At 41.1% G+C, this 16067-nt stretch overlaps 1 protein-coding gene across 27 annotated transcripts in view; it reads right to left on the bottom strand.

Annotated features, from left to right (window-relative positions):
• DNHD1 (dynein heavy chain domain 1) overlaps nucleotides 1-16067 on the bottom strand; it is an 87742-nt gene that overhangs the window by 55214 nt on the left and 16461 nt on the right. For 21 of the 27 annotated variants that reach the window (XM_059930984.1, XM_059930982.1, XM_059930966.1 and 18 more), the window contains 6 exons: nucleotides 10950-11153; nucleotides 10760-10870; nucleotides 8588-8744; nucleotides 7044-7085; nucleotides 5061-5195; nucleotides 4509-4560 (listed from right to left, as the gene is read on the bottom strand). In XM_059930984.1, coding sequence (XP_059786967.1) covers nucleotides 4509-4560; nucleotides 5061-5195; nucleotides 7044-7085; nucleotides 8588-8744; nucleotides 10760-10870; nucleotides 10950-11153 — 701 coding nt within the window. Of the gene's footprint in view, nucleotides 1-4508; nucleotides 4561-4693; nucleotides 4729-5060; nucleotides 5196-7043; nucleotides 7086-8033; nucleotides 8563-8587; nucleotides 8745-10759; nucleotides 10871-10949; nucleotides 11154-16067 lie in introns of those variants that run through there. The other 6 variants (XM_059930972.1, XM_059930973.1, XM_059930975.1 and 3 more) reach the window with 6 other exon arrangements.

Raw genomic sequence — 16067 nt, 5'->3', positions numbered from 1 at the left:
GTGATACCTCATTGTAGTTTTGATTTGCATTTCTCTAATGATTAGTGATGTTGAGCATCATTTCATGTGTTTGTTAGCAATCTGTATATCTTCTTTGGAGAAATGTCTATTTAGGTCTTCTGCCCATTTTTCGATTGGGTTGTTTGTTTTTTTGATATTGAGCTGCATGAGCTGCTTGTATATTTTAGAGATTAATCCTTTGTCAGTTGCTTCGTTTGCAAATATTTTCTCCCATTCTGAGGGTTGTCTTTTTGTCTTTTTTATTGTTTCCTTTGCTGTGCAAAAGCTTTTAAGTTTCATTAGGTCCCATTTGTTTATTTTAGTTTTTATTTCCATTTCTCTAGGAGGTGGGTCAAAAAGGATCTTGCTGTGATTTATGTCATAGAGTGTTCTGCCTATGTTTTCCTCTAAGAGTTTTATAGTGTCTGGCCTTACATTTAGGTCTTTAATTCATTTTGAATTTATTTTTGTGTATGGTGTTAGGAAGTGTTCTAATTTCATTCTTTTACATGTAGCCGTCCAGTTTTCCCAGCACCACTTATTGAAGAGGCTGTCTTTTCTCCATTGTATATTCTTGCCTCCTTTATCAAAGATAAGGTGACCATAGGTGTGTGGGTTTATCTCTGGGCTTTCTATCCTGTTCCATTGATCTATATTTCTGTTTTTGTGCCAGTACCATACTATCTTGATTACTGTAGCTTTGTAGTATAGTCTGAAGTCCAGGAGTCTGATTCCTCCAGCTCCGTTTTTCTTTCTCAAGATTGTTTTGTCTATTCAGGGTCTTTTCTGTTTCCATACAAATTGTGAAACTTTTTGTTCTAGTTCTGTGAAAAATGCCATTGGTAGTTTAATAGGGATTGCACTGAATCTGTAGATTGCTTTGGGCAGTATAGTCATTTTCACAATGTTGATTCTTCCAATCCAAGAACATGGTATATCTCTCCATCTGTTGGTATCATCTTTAATTTCTTTCATCAGTGTCTTATAGTTTTCTGCATACAGGTCTTTTGTTTCGTTAGGTAGGTTTATTCCTAGGTATTTTATTCTTTTTGTTGTAATGGTAAATGGGAGTGTTTCCTTAATTTCTCTTTCAGATTTTTTATCATTAGTGTACAGGAATGCAAGAGATTTCTGTGCATTAATTTTGTATTCTGCTACTCTATCAAATTCATTGATTAGCTCTAGTTGTTTTCTGGTAGCATCTTTAGGATTCTCTATGTATAGTATCATGTCATCTGCAAACAGTGACATTTTTAATTCTTCTTTTCTGATTTGGATTCCTTTTATTTCTTTTTCTTCTCTGATTGCTGTAGCTAAAACTTCCAAAACTACGTTGAATAATAGTGGTGAGAGTGGGCACCCTTGTCTTGTTCCTGATCTTAGAGGAAATGCTTTCAGTTTTTCACCATTGAGAACGATGTTGGCTGTGGGTTTGTCATATATGGCCTTTATTATGTTGAGGTAGGTTCCCTCTATGCCTACTTTCTAGAGAGTTTTTATCATAAATGGGTGCTGAATTTTGTCGAAAGCTTTTTCTGCATCTATTGAGATGATCATATGGTTTTTCTCCTTCAATTTGTTAATATGGTTTATCACGTTGATTGATTTGCATATATTGGAGAATCCTTGCATTCATGGGATAAACCCCACTTGATCATGGTGTATGATCCTTTTAATGTGCTGTTGGATTCTGTTTGCTAGTATTTTGTTGAGGATTTTTGCATCTATGTTCATCAGTGATATTGGTCTGTAGTTTTCTTTTTTTGTGACATCTTTGTCTGGTTTTGCTATCAGGGTGATGGTGGCCTCATAGAATGAGTTTGGGAGTGTTCCTCCCTCTGCTGTATTTTGGAAATTTTGAGAAGGATGGGTGTTAGCTCTTCTCTAAATGTTTGATAGAATTCACCTGTGAAGCCATCTGGTCCTGGACTTTTGTTTGTTGGAAGATTCTTAATCACAGTTTCAATTTCATTACTTGTGATTGGTGTGTTCGTATTTTCTATTTCTTCCTGGTTCAGTCTTGGAAGGTTGTGCTTTTCTAAGAATTTGTCCATTTCTCCCAGGTTGTCCATTTTATTGGCATATAGTTGCTTGTAGTAATCCCTCATGATTCTGTGTATTTCTGCAGTGTCAGTTGTTACTTCTCCTTTTTCATTTCTAATTCTGTTGATTTGAGTCTTCTCCCTTTTTTTTCTTGATGAGTCTGGCTAATGGTTTATCAATTTTGTTTATCTTCTCAAAGAACCAGCTTTTAGTTTTGTTGATCTTTGCTATTGTTTCCTTCATTTCTCAAAGAGATATTCCGATCTTGGTAGGATATTGCTATAGTAAAGTTAAAGTAAGAACTTTAAGGTAATAGTTCCTGAACTTGACACCTGCCAGATGAGAAAAATGATTATCTGATTGTATTTCTCAGTTTTAAACTGCAGAATATTCCTGATAAGACTGTAAGAGCATCCGATTGTAACATTAATAACCTCTTTTTGGTCTCAATATGTTCCAGTTCTAAGACTGCCCTCTGGAAAATGTCATAGAACATAGCTTATGAACAGAGACTATGTTACAATCACTTTATTAGTAAAGCACTGGGTATTCTTTTAGGGACTAGAATCTAGTAAATATATAATTTTCTGTTATAAGGGGCTTATTTTTCATATTTTTGGGTATAAATGGAGGTACTGAAATCATTTTGTAATTTGGCTAAAATGCCATATAAATTTCGCCTCATTTAAGTAAAAGATTTCTCAGATGAATATATTTCTTAAAGACTACTTATAGTGTTTTACCTGCTACATGTTTATTGTATATTACTCTAATTTTCATAAAGAACTTACAGAAAAATCCCAAATCAGAACTTTGATTCTGGTTCCTCCACGATATTAACTTGATTTTCCATGCTGATCTTGTTTTTTTCCTTCAAATTCTGATTTTGAAAAATCTCAAACATGCAGAAAAGTTTAAAGGTTCTACACACTCCTTTCTTTATCTATCTACTTAAGACTCAACAATTATTAACATTTTGCCACATTGCTTTTTTTGTTTTTCCTTCTATTTTTCTTTTCCCTAAACTATTGGTTTGGCCAAAAAGTTCATTCAGGATTTTCCGTAGTTATGGAAAACCCCAAATGAACTTTTTGGCCAACCCAATACTTGCAAGATATGAGTATCGTGACACTTCACCCCTATATACATCAGTCCCTGCTGCTTTTCTAAAAGTAGAAGGGATAACCCAAGACATTGCAAGTGAATATTCTCACTTTCACTAGAATTTAGAATAAAAGTTTAAGGGGTTTTTGTTTGTTTGTTTTGCCATTCAAAGGAAAATACTGGAGCATATGCATAGTATGAATTAGTACATCATATAATGAGGAAGCACTGTGAAATGTATGATTTACCTAAATTTTTAATACTACTACTAATAAGATACTATCTGTAACACGTACTACTATGTGCTGAGCACTATTCTAAACATATTACTCTTTTATTCTTCAAAACAATGCAACTGAGGTATTTTTGTTTTCCCATTTTACAGATTAGTGAACTAGCCTGTCTGATTTCAGAGCCCTTCCTTTTTCCACTGTACCATGTAAAACAAACATCAATAATCTCTATTGATTAATCTAGATTCATTTGAGAAAAAAATGTGCCACAACTGGTGTGATTTGTTAAAGACACAGGCTCGGGAATTCCCTGGTGGTCCAGTGGTTAGGACTCCGAGTTTCCACTACAGGGGGCACTGGTTCGATCCCTGGTCACGGAACTAAGATCCTGCATGCTGCGAGGTGCGGCCAAAAAACAAAGAAAAGAAAAACACAGGCTCCTTTCAATGACCCTTTTTCTTCCTTGTCACCTAATTCCTAAAATTAACCTGGTGTCTTTACGTCATCTTAATGAAAACGTACTAGTTGAATGGGAAAATGAAAAAGCACCTACATGTCAGAGGTGACTGAATGCATTTGATGGTTTTATCTGTGACGGCGTGAGTATTCCAAATAAAGGGAATGTGAAGGTGTATTTCCTCCCTGATGATTTACTAGTTTGAGGATTGATAATCAATGATAACTGGTAACTATAAAATAGCTCAGTAATACTAATGAATTATTCTATATGAAATGAAAAAGAGCTGCATGAAATAAAGCAAATATTGAACAGGCAGAGTTCTTCAAACAAGTACAAATTAACTTAGCAATCAAATCCAATTGTAAATGAAACGCCATTATGACATTAGAGAAAAAGCTCATGGAGTTAGGACAAATAGAGGACAATGTACTCACACTCTTTCATACACCTCTCACTACACTCAGATGCGTGCACATACATACACATAGGCACATGCACGAGTAAGCAAAAACATGTCTCCACTCTCCTACCGCCCAACACATGTGCAGACCCAGGTTAGAGCTGCTCCATCCATGCCCAGTGCCCGACTCTCTGGCCATTAGGACACTGCATGTGCCCTTCTCCCTCCTTCCACCCTTCCTCCCCGCTGCCTAGGGCTCCTTAAATACCTTCAAAGTACAGGGAATCCCAGAAGGTCTTCGGGTCTGTACACTGCATTACCTTCAGGCCAAGGTACAGAGAAGGGGCAGAAATAGCAAACAATGAGAGTTCAGACCAGGCTGAGAGCTTCTGATTATACAGAGGATACGAACTGGGAATTCCTACAGCCAGCCCCCTGTCGAATCCAGAATACCTTCAGGGCAGAGGCCTTCATAGACCTTAGGCCCCCAGTTATAATCTGGATCATATTTTCAATACAGGGCTCATGAGACAGCTGGCCACAACTGTCAAAGACCAGCTGCGCTGAGAGAAAGGGTTTCTGCCTTGGGGCCTGTAAAGGAGGGTCAGGAGAGGTTGTGGGGCTAGATGTCAGTATCCGCTCCCTACCAGCTGGCCCCTGACTGCCCGCCAACCTCCACACATGCCACCCACCACCTCACTTGCAAGATGTTGGCCACAAAAGAGGTTATCTCGTCCTCTATGATGGACACGAGGTTCTGGCAAATCATGTAGTCTACCAGGTGGGCCAGCGGCCCCATCTGCAGCAGCCAAGCTTCTACCTGCATCAGCTTCTGCTCTAGCTGCTGGCACTGCACCCTCTGAAGGTACAGGGAGCCCTGGCCTGTCCTGATCCTCTTGCAGTTTCTCACTTGCTCCTGCAGGCCCTGTTGCATGTGGTATGTATCCTCATGAATCTGTCAGAATAGAGAGTGGAAAATTCACTGGAGAAAAGGGGATGGAGACCAAACTGGCCACCCACTGGCCTGTTGCAAAGCTCTCAGGTCATGGAGCCTAAAACCTAGATATACACATGAATGGCTGCTTTTTAGTAGAGATTGGCCCTGGAAATCTTTAAGTGACCAGAGAAGATGTGAAATGGAGAACATATATTGAGAGGCCACAGTGAGTTAGTTTGATAGGCCAGGCCTGTCTGCTAAAAGCCCCCAGGATGGAACTCAAATAGAAAATTTGTGCATGTGTAAATAGAGAGATTCACAATGCATAGATCAGACAAAGGAAAAGAGAGACTGGCTAAGTAAGGCTCAGCAATTATTCCAGGATATGGAGTCCAATCACTAGGCCTGGGTGATGTGGCCTGCTGACCAGCACAACACTGCCTTCTGCGAGAGTAGAAGCTGTCTCCGGCTACTGACACAGACTTTCTAGTGGGGGACAGAAAATAGGGTTAAAAGCTTGGGGACCTCTTTGTGGGTTCTTCTCACAACTGGGAAGTTCCTCAGCCTACAAAGGCTGCTGATAGTTGCCACCTCTGGGCCTGTCCTGTTGAGGAACAGAAGGGAGACACCAGAAAGACATATTTGGCCAGATGGACCTTTTGTCCTTGCTGCTCTCCTATTCTTTCTGATGTTCAACAGAGCTTGTGATTAGAACTACGAGTTGTCTGTGGATTGTATTCTGCTAACTCTGAGCTCAGAACCCAGTCTTCTGAGATCCAGACACAAGGCAGTTGAGACCTAAGCTAGGCGTGTCATATACGGACATGCCTTGGACTTGGCGAGGTTCTTAACCACTGCGCCACCAGGGAAGCCCCACCACGAATTAATTTTTGTGTATGGTATAGCAACTATTAGAAAACAATAATGCTTTAAAATACCTTTTATAATAGCAACAAAAAATATCAAATATCTAGTAATAAATCTAATGAAATATTTTCAAGACCTCTAAAGGAAACCTACAAAACCTTGTTAAGAGTAATTAAAGAGGGACTTCCCTGGTGGTGCAGTGGTTAACAATCCTCCTGCCAATGTAGGGGACATGGGTTCGAGCCCTGGTCCGGGAAGATACCACATGCCGTGAAGCAACTAAGCCCATGCGCCACAACTACTGAGCCTGCGCTCTAGAGCCCGCAAGCCATAACTACTGAGCCTACATGCCACAACTACTGAAGCCCACGCACCTAGAGCCCGTGCTCCACAACAAAGAGAAGCCACCGCAATGAGAAGCCCGCGCACAGCAACGGAGAGTAGCCCCCGCTCGCCGCAACTGGAGAAAGCCCGCGTGCAGCAACGAAGACCCAACGCAGCCAAAAATAAAATTAATTAATTTAAAAAAAGAACATTAGTTAAAAGAAAGAATAAAGAAATCAAAATAAATCAAGAGATCCATGTTCACGGATTAGGAAACTAAATATTGTTAGGATATCAATTCTCCCCCAAATTGATCCATAGATTCAAAGCAAGCTAATAAAAAAAATTCCAGTAAATTACTTTGTGGAAATTAACAAGCTGACCCTAAAATGTATATGGAAATTCAAAGAACCTAGAATAGCTAGGGAAATCTTGAATAACAAAAAGCTGTAGGACCTAACAACACCAGATACTAAGACTTACTATAAAGCTACAATAATTAAGATAGCATGACGCTGACAAATAGACAGACAAATAGATTAATGGTACAGAACAGAGTCCAGAAACAGACCCACACATACACAATCATCTGATTTAAGAAAAAGACAACACTGTTATTCAGTGGGGAAATGGAAGTCTTTTCAATAAATGAGAAAAATAAACCTTGACTCTTACCTCACACCATGCATAAAAATTAATTTGAAATGGATCATACACCTAAATGTAAAAGATAAGATAATAAAATTTCTAGAAGAAAACATAGTAGAATATGGGGTAGGCAAAGATTTCTTAAACCAGAACCCGAAGGACACTAACCAAAAAATAAATAAATAAATAATAATAATAATAAAGTGAACTTCAAGAAAATTAAGAACTTCTGCTCATCAAAAGATACCATTAAAATAGTAAAAAGGTAAGCCACAGACTAGGATAATATGTCCACAATATGTATATATTTGATACCAACTCATATCGAGAATATATAAAGAACTCCTACAAATTAGTAGGAAAAAACCCAGACAACCCAATCAAAAATGAGCAAAAGTTTGACACTTCAGAGAAGAGGGTACCAAAATGGCCAATAAAAATATGAAAGGATGCTCAACATCACTGGTGATCACGGAAACACAAATTAAAACCACAATGAAATACCACTGTACACTCACCAATTTGGCTAAGATTAAAAACCTTTACACTCCCAAGTGCTGATGAGATCACAGGACAACTATAAGTCGGATGGGAATGTAAACTGGTACAACTACTCTAGAAAACTGTTTGGCACTGAAAAACATACATAAACCCTATTCCAGCAATTCCACTCCTAGAATATATACCTCAAAGAAATGAGTGTTTATGTCCATCAAAAGACATACAAAAATGTTCATAACAGTTATTCACAATAGTAAAAAACTGGAACCAACATAAATGTCCAGCAATAGGAGAATTAACAAATAAATTGTGGTACATTTTTATAGTAAAACACTACATAGCAATACAAAAGAGTGAACCACTACTACCTGCAATGTTATGGGTAAATCTCACTAACATAATGTGGAGTGAAAAAAAGCCAGACGAAAAAGAGCACGTGCTGTCTGATTCCATTTACATGAAATTCCAAATTGGACAAAATTAATCTGTGGTGACAGAGGTCAGAGTAGTTGTTACCTTTGTGGAGGCACTGATGAGAGAGGTACCAGGGAGCTTGCTGAGGTGCTATAAATGTTCTATATCTTGACCCGCTGGTAGTTACATGGGTGTAGACATATGCAAAAATTTCAATAAACTGTACTTAGGTGGCATGTACCACAGATACAAAGTAGGCACACGAAGGAAGGACTCCATGACTGGATGGTTCTACCAGCCACAGTGGCCTGTCAAAGGTTCAAGATATGCTCAGAGATGAGCCTAGCAGCACAAAAGATCAGGATTCCAACTCTCAAATTCTCTAATGCTCCTGGCACGAACAACTGAAAAAAACAGACGTTGTTATGTTCCTCTTCCTCTCTGCTCAAGGCCTTAGGAAACGGTTGAGTCCAAGTCTCTGCCTGCCTGTTATTAATCCATCCACCTAGAGCAGAGACTGCTGTTGCTGGACAGGACAATGGCTCTGAGCCAACTGCAGAGTCCAGAACACACAGGGAAGCTTAAGCCAAGAGAAGGCTGAAACACTGGCGAGTTCAGCTTGGAGAAAAAGCTCACAATAAATCGGAGCCTCTTACCAGATGAAGGATGGATGTGCAGAGACGCAGGCCGCGATGGAGCAGCCGCAGAGCGTTGTGGTTTTCCTTGGCTAGAGCCCGCCGCAGGTCCAGCAACTCGTAGCACTGATCTGCTTCATGGGGGAGCCAGGACACAGAGCGCAGCTCCTGCAGAAGCCTGGAATCAAGGACTAAACTGCTCAGAGCCAGCGACTCTGCCCTCTTACCTTGGACACCTTTGACTTCCTCCTAGCCCAGCTCACCTCAGAATGAGCAAAGGTTTAGAGAGATTATAATATTCCCAGTGACCAACAGTGCAGCCTCCTCTTGAGGGTTCTTTGGAAGAGTTTAAGCCCAGGAAGTTGCTGGCTGGGGAACTCTTTGGGAAAGGCTTGGGGTATGTGCAAATGTTTTTTGGTTTTGGTTTTTTTCTGTTTTATTTATTTAATTAAAAAAAAAAATTTTTGGATTTTATTTATTTTTTTATGCAGCAGGTTCTTATTAGTTATCTATTGCAAATGTTTACACTGAGTTACCTTTCCGCCAGGAAAGAGGGTCAGAGAGATCCCAAGGTGTGACTTAGAAGGAGAGACTGCAGCGGCTTCTTCCGTGGAATAGGGGAAGCCAAGGGCCCTAACAGTCTAGATGGACAGGTAGGTTTTATTTTATTTTTTCTTTCTTTCTTTATTTTTTACTATTTTTTAAACATCTTTATTGGAGTATAATTGCTTTACAATGTTGTGTTAGTTTCTGCTGTACAACAAAGTGAGTCAGCTATATGTATACATATATTCCCATATCTCCTCCCTCTTGCGCCTCCCTCCCACCCTCCTTATCCCACCCCTCTAGGTGGTCACAAAGCACCGAGCTGATCTCCCTGTGCTATGCGGCTGCTTCCCACTAGCTAGCTATTTTATATTTGGTAGTGTATATAGGACAGGTAGGTTTTAGAATCAAAGGTGAGGAACCTCCAACTTCCCTACAGGGAAGTTTCATCCCTGACGAAACCCACTTCTGTTATTCATTCCCCAAACAACCACCCTGAAAAATCTACATCTCTAAATATCCTTGAAAAAATGACGGACCCCCCCCTAATAAGCAGAGGATGATCATAATGGATGTAATTTATTCAGTACCTATTGGGGCACTGAACATGGTACTTTACATTCACAATCTCATTTAATTCTCACTACAGCTGTGAGTAGCAGAAATCTTCCTCTCTTGTTTTCAGATCAGGAAACTGGGGCTCAAAGAGTAAAGTCCCTTGCTAGTGTTCAGGACTTAAATTCAGATCTGTGCAGCCCAATTATGCCATGATGATTAAGCTAGACTGGGAGGATACCTAGAGTAGAGGTTGCAAACTGGTAGCCCATGGGACGAATTCAGACTGAAAAGGTTTTTATATGTACCACTAAGAGTTGGCCAGCACAGTGTTTTAATAAAAATTTTCACTAACCAGGTAAAATTAAGAGATTTGACAACAAAATGTGGATTCCCAGGTCATCCTGAAAAAATAATGTGGCTGACGCACTGGACCCATATTCCCCATGGCAACAGTCAGTTGGAACTGAGTAGTGACTGTCCTTTTTAGGTGCAATCTCCAAACTGACTGCAGTCCCACACTCCCTAAAGTCTTGAATCGAACCCATTGCATTTCTTCCATAGCTCCTACTTGGGCCCTGTAGGCATCTGAGCTTGCAACTCCTATCACAGAACATAACTGGAGTGGTTGAAGAGTTGTGCAGAGAAAGCAAGAAAGTACTGAAAATAGGAGTAACTAAGATTTTCTTAAAAAAAAAAAAAGAATCCAAGTAATACCATAGTAAGAGCAGAGTTTCAAACACCTGCATTACATCCTCAAATTTGATATTTAATAATTGTATGATCTGGGGCAAGTTGATGTAGAAATTCATTAATACATAGAGCTACATTCAGAATATATTATTCAGAGAAAAAAACTGGTTACTTAACAATATGTAAAGTATGATCACATTGGTATATGTGATGGAAAAAAAGACTACAAGGATATGCAACAAAATGTTTGTCATGGTTATTTGTAGATGGTGAGACTGAAGATTTTTTTCCTTTGTGCTTTTTTTTTTATATTTTCCAAATCTTCTACAATGAACGTGTTGTTACTTCTTGTAAAATAATTTTTTAAAGGCCACTGAAGTTGTGTTTTGAAGACCTCACCTGCTAATATGGAGTAGCCCAGCTCCAAAGTGGGGCACGGCAAAGAGCAGATGCTTCTCTAGGAAAGTCCGGTGCCGGTGCAGCCTCTGCAACTTCACACCCTTCTTCCAGCTACAGATCAGAGGGCAGTGAGAGTGGCTGTTGCTCTTTGTGACACTTCTTCCCAAATCCCATACCCGTCATCACCTACCAGGCCAAGGCCTTGCGTAAGAGGCAATACTTAAAGAACGGAATGAACTGGAGCTGTTGCCAGAGGACAGAGCGGTGGTGCCAGGTACCCAGCGTCATTGCCTCACTGCCCTCTACAGGATGTATGTGCAGGACCCCAAAGGGAGAGAAGATGTAGTGCTCAGAATTCACCTTGTTGGGTGGTACCACCATCAGGCTGTAAGGTCTTTAAGAAAGGGCACAGATCAGTGGGAGCCTTGCAAACTTGTGCAGACTCCAGGGAGGGACAAAAGAAGGACAGGAAGGGGGAAATAAGGAAGCAGGAAAGAAGGCGGAAGAAAGTGGGAAGAGGGGAAAGAGAGCAGAATGATCTTCAAACCAGAAAGATGGAATATTAAGAAGAAACAGCAGCCAAAAATAGGTGGGAAGAAAGAAAAAGACCCCTAGCCAGTCTCAAGAAGTTCCTATCTCCAGACCCAGAGAGCTAACATCCCATCAAATCTAAGATGCCATCAACTGTAAGCTCGCAGTATTTTTAAAATTATTTATTTATTTATTTATTTATTTATTTAGGCCATGTCAGGTCCTAGTTGCAGCATGCACGCGGGATCTAGTTCCCCAACCAGGGATTGAACCCGCGCCCCCTGCATTGGGAGCGAGGAGTCCCACCCACTGGCCCACCAGGGAAGTCCCTAGTTGCAACATTTTCTTATGAAATGCTAAAATTAAAAAATGCCGCCAATATGATATGCCACCAATTTGTAACATGAGATGTTTCGGAGATGTTGAAATGTGAAAAAAAATGTGCATCTTAGAAATGATAAAGTATGTATATCCCTAGATGCTGAAATAACATGCAGAGATAATCAGGGAATGCCGTTTGGAGTAACTGAGAATGGGGAAAAGCAAGAGTAACTAGAAGACTAGACACAGGCCAATAAAGAGAAAAACTGCCACCTAGTGAACCAGACAAGTACCTCCAGAGCCATCTTAAAATCCTACTAAGTTGTCTTATTTCAAGAAAATGCACCTACATCCCACATTAAATACAATTTATATGTAACTATATAATAGTTGTACCTAGTTGCAGAAAACTAGTTGCCATAATGCTATGTTTGGGCACATTTAATAAAGCATTTATTAATTTTTTAAAATATTTATTTTTGGCTGCGTCAGGTCTTAGTTGTGGCAGGCGGGATCTTCATTGTGGCATGCGGGATCCTCCGCTGTAGCGTAAGGCCTCCTCGTTGTGGCGCGTGGGCTTTCTAGTTGTGGCACGTGAGCTTTCTAGTTGTGGCACATGGGCTTAGTTGCCCCGTGGCATGTGGGATCTTAGTTCCCCGACCAGAGATCGAACCTGCGTCCCCTGCATTGGTACCACTGGACCACCAGGGAAGTCCCAAGCATTTATTAATTTTTATCTTGCAGGGTTTTTTTCATAACTTGGAACCAGTAATACTTTTAAGCACTAAATATATTTTTAAGCCCTTTAAAGGCAGTGTGTCCCAGGTCCCATGCATATAATGCCTAAAAGATGAAACGACCCTTCTCTCTCTCTCTAGAATACATAGCAAACGACTCAAGAGCATTTACATGGATACCAGAATAAATTCACTAAGTCAAGTCATATAAAAACTTTATTTCAGGGCTTCCCTGGTGGCGCAGTGGTTGAGAATCTGCCTGCCAATGGAGGGGACACAGGTTCGAGCCCTGGTCTGGGAGGATCCCACATGCCGTGGAGCAACTGAGCCCATGAGCCACAACTACTGAGCCTGCGTGTCTGGAGCCTGTGCTCTGCAACAAGAGAGGCCGCGATAGTGAGAGGTCCCCGCTTGCCGCAACTAGAGAAAGCTCTAGCACAGAAACAAAGACCCAACACAGCCAAAAATAAATAAATAATTAAAAACTTTATTTCATTTCTGACAAAGTGACTAGATCTTCTCAAGTACTATTATCCCCAAATTACAGATGAGAAAACTGAACAAAAAGAGGTCATAACTTTGCACAAGGCAGTTAAGGAAAGAATACAGGACTTAAAAACCAAATCTACCTGACTCAAGCACCCTCTCTTAACCACTGGGTCATTTGGCATCCCACAGGATAGCTACCTACCCTAACTGAGGCCTGACTTCCCAAGGGAACACTCCTTCCCCTGTGGCCTTCTTAATGGAGGCTACTCTTCCTGCACAGGACCAGGAGTCAGGGATAGCTGAGCAAAGACTCTAGGGAAGTGAAGGAATATATTCTCCCCTAAGTATAAATCAAAATCTAGGACAGGGAGTTCCCTGTCCCACAGGGAGGTGGCCTAGTGGTTAGGATTCCTGGCTTTCACTTCTGTGGCCTGGGTTCAATCCCTGGTCAGGGAACTGAGATCCCACAAGCCACGTGGTATGACCAAAAAAAAAAAAAATCTAGGACAAGTACAAGAAAAAAATTTTTTTAATAAATTTATTTATTTAATTTATTTATTTTTGGCTGCGTTGGGTCTTCGTTGCTGCGCGCGGGCTTTCTCTAGTTGCAGGGAGTGGAGGCTACTCTTCGTTGTGGTGCACGGGCTTCTCATTGTGGTGGCTTCTCTTGCTGCGGAGCACGGGCTCTAGGTGCACAGGCTTCAGTAGTTGTGGCATGAGGGCTCACTAGTTGTGGTGTGCGGGCTCTAGAGCGCAGGCTCAGTAGTTGTGGCGCACAGGCTTAGTTGCTCCGCGGCATGTGGGATATTCCCGAACCAGGTATCGAACCCGTGTCCCCTGCATTGGCAGGAGGATTCTTAACCACTGTGCCACCAGGGAAGTACCAAGAAAATTTTGATAAATGCAAATACTTTGAAAGAAAACCTGTTACATGGCAAATAAATAAAGTGAAACAAAAAATGCCAGTTTCCACTTTTACTGATGGTGCACTTGAAATTTGGACCAACACTCCTACTTGAGAACAACTAGAAAAACTGGGCAAAGTATCTGGGTAAAATATGAAAATCATCAGAGAACCCACAAATTAAATCCCCTGGGCTTCCAGCTGGGACCCTGGTTACAACACAGGTTGAACCAGAAAACACCTCCCTCCTTGGTGTGGGCCCCCAGCTGCAACTTCTGCTGTTTAGCTTTCTGAGTCTACTGAAAGCTCAGCTCCTCTTCTCCATCTTTCAGGAGCATATAGTAAAACTGACACACCATTGCCTCTACTGGAATCTCCGGGGAAAAGCAGAACCAAGTGCGAAACTCACTTCACTGGGTTCCTTCTTTGACAGATGTTGGCCCTGTGATTATTCACTGCCTTTTTAGTTCTCTTGCTCATGGTTTCTTGTCTCTCTCTGTGCCTAATTATCTTTGATTGTGCTGCTTCTCTGAGTATGACTGAGCTGATAGTTGAAAGCCCTAAGCTTGTAATTTTCTTTCTGTAGGCTCTCCACCATGGTCAACAGGCATCTCATCCAACATTGCTACCATTACTATCACTACTGCTGGACAGTCAAGTGTAGCAGCCACTAAGTGTCAGTAGGTAGGTTATCACTTTCAACCACAGTGACTAATTAATTGTGATGCCACTATAGGTCATGGATTACTAGTATACTATTTCCCATTAACAAGGAGGCCGGTACTGTCCAAGGCCAAGGACATTACCAAAATAATATCAAAATCCCATATTTGAGGATTGTTTCCTGGGACCACTCATAATATCAGGTACTATATCAGAGTCCAGTCAGGAAAACATAAATTGCATTAGGAATTTCAACAAAGTGAATTTAACAGAGAAAATGTGTTTTAGAAAAAGTGTCATAGGACACCTAAAAAGCAAAAAGGGAATACTAAGCGCAGAGACAATAACTGCAGGAAATGGATGCCAGCCCTAGAACTAGAGGAACAAAAGGAAGAGGTTTCTCTAAGAAGGAGATGCTGCCTGGCTATTACTAGTATATAAGGAGTTTGGAGGGGGGGGGTGGTGCGCCTTGCAGAGCGGTGACTCACAACTCTGATGGGAAGATGCTACCCAGCTGGCGTTGGTCCCTCTCAGGATCAGAGGAGGCTGATTCAGAAACTGCCAGCCGCTGCCACAGTGAAGGACGATTTCCGGGGCAGTGACATGAAGAGCAAGCAAAGGAAGGACAAAGTCCCTTCTCCTCTTATCCTGGTGTCCAGTCTCCTTCTAGCACCCCCTATTGATCAAACCTAACAGGAAGCTAGCTGAAAAAGGAGAAATGAAGTTTGCAGTCCCAGCCCCAGTATTACAAAGCAGGGAGAGAAGAGCAGAACTAGATCCAAGAGACAATTGCTTAATAACTGGCCCAAGGCTCTCAGTGAACTTTCGTTAAATGAACTGATCAGTAAATCAATGGATGGTACAGCTCATTAGTGCCACCTAAGTTCAGGAGAAAGAGGTCAGTGTACGCAGGAAATAAGGCTCCCTGGGAGTGGGTATCAGATACTGCTTAACAGTGTGGACTTTTGAGTTAAGACAGTCCTAGGTTTAAGTCCTGTTTCCATCACTTACTATGTGGTCTTGGACCAGTTACTTAACCTCTCTATGCATCAGTCTATTCATCTCATACATGGAAATAATAATGGCCCCTGTCTGGTAGGTGGGGATTAAATGACACATGTATATAGAAAAGCTTGATTAATGGTAATTGTTATTGTTATTTCTGGGAAGAGAAGAGACTTGAATAAAGCATGTAAAAATACTAAGATTTGGACCTGATAGAGGAAAGTGAATGAATGCCTCTCAAGTCATGTGGATTGAGACTTGTTTTTACCGCACAGAGATAAAATTAGGACGAAAATGTAGAAGTTAGAAGAAAGTAGTCTAAGGAACAGGACGCCTTGCACAACACAAAGCTTCCCTGAGAGTCAAGATTTAGACAAACACCAGGGTTCTTGCACTGGAGTTAGAAGAGACCACCATTAAATTCCCTTCTGAGGCGAAGACCAAATGTTCCTATCACGCTAGGACAGAACAAAGAAGACAGAGAAAAAAGTAGAAAAGAATGACTAAGACAAAAAGCTATGAGAGCCAAGGGAAGCAAGAGGAGGTGAATCGTGGACAGGAGGCTGAGGAGAAGGGAAGACAGAGGGAAACCAGGAGACAGAGGAGAAATGAGAGGGGAGAGGAGAAAGATAGGAGAGGAGCGGGTCTGGAGAGGAGG

The sequence above is a fragment of the Balaenoptera ricei genome, chromosome 8 (assembly GCF_028023285.1).
Source record: "Balaenoptera ricei isolate mBalRic1 chromosome 8, mBalRic1.hap2, whole genome shotgun sequence".
NCBI classification, from domain to species: domain Eukaryota; kingdom Metazoa; phylum Chordata; class Mammalia; order Artiodactyla; family Balaenopteridae; genus Balaenoptera; species Balaenoptera ricei.
The sequence above is the reverse complement of the archived record's forward strand: the minus strand, read 5'-3'. Positions and strand labels throughout refer to the sequence as shown.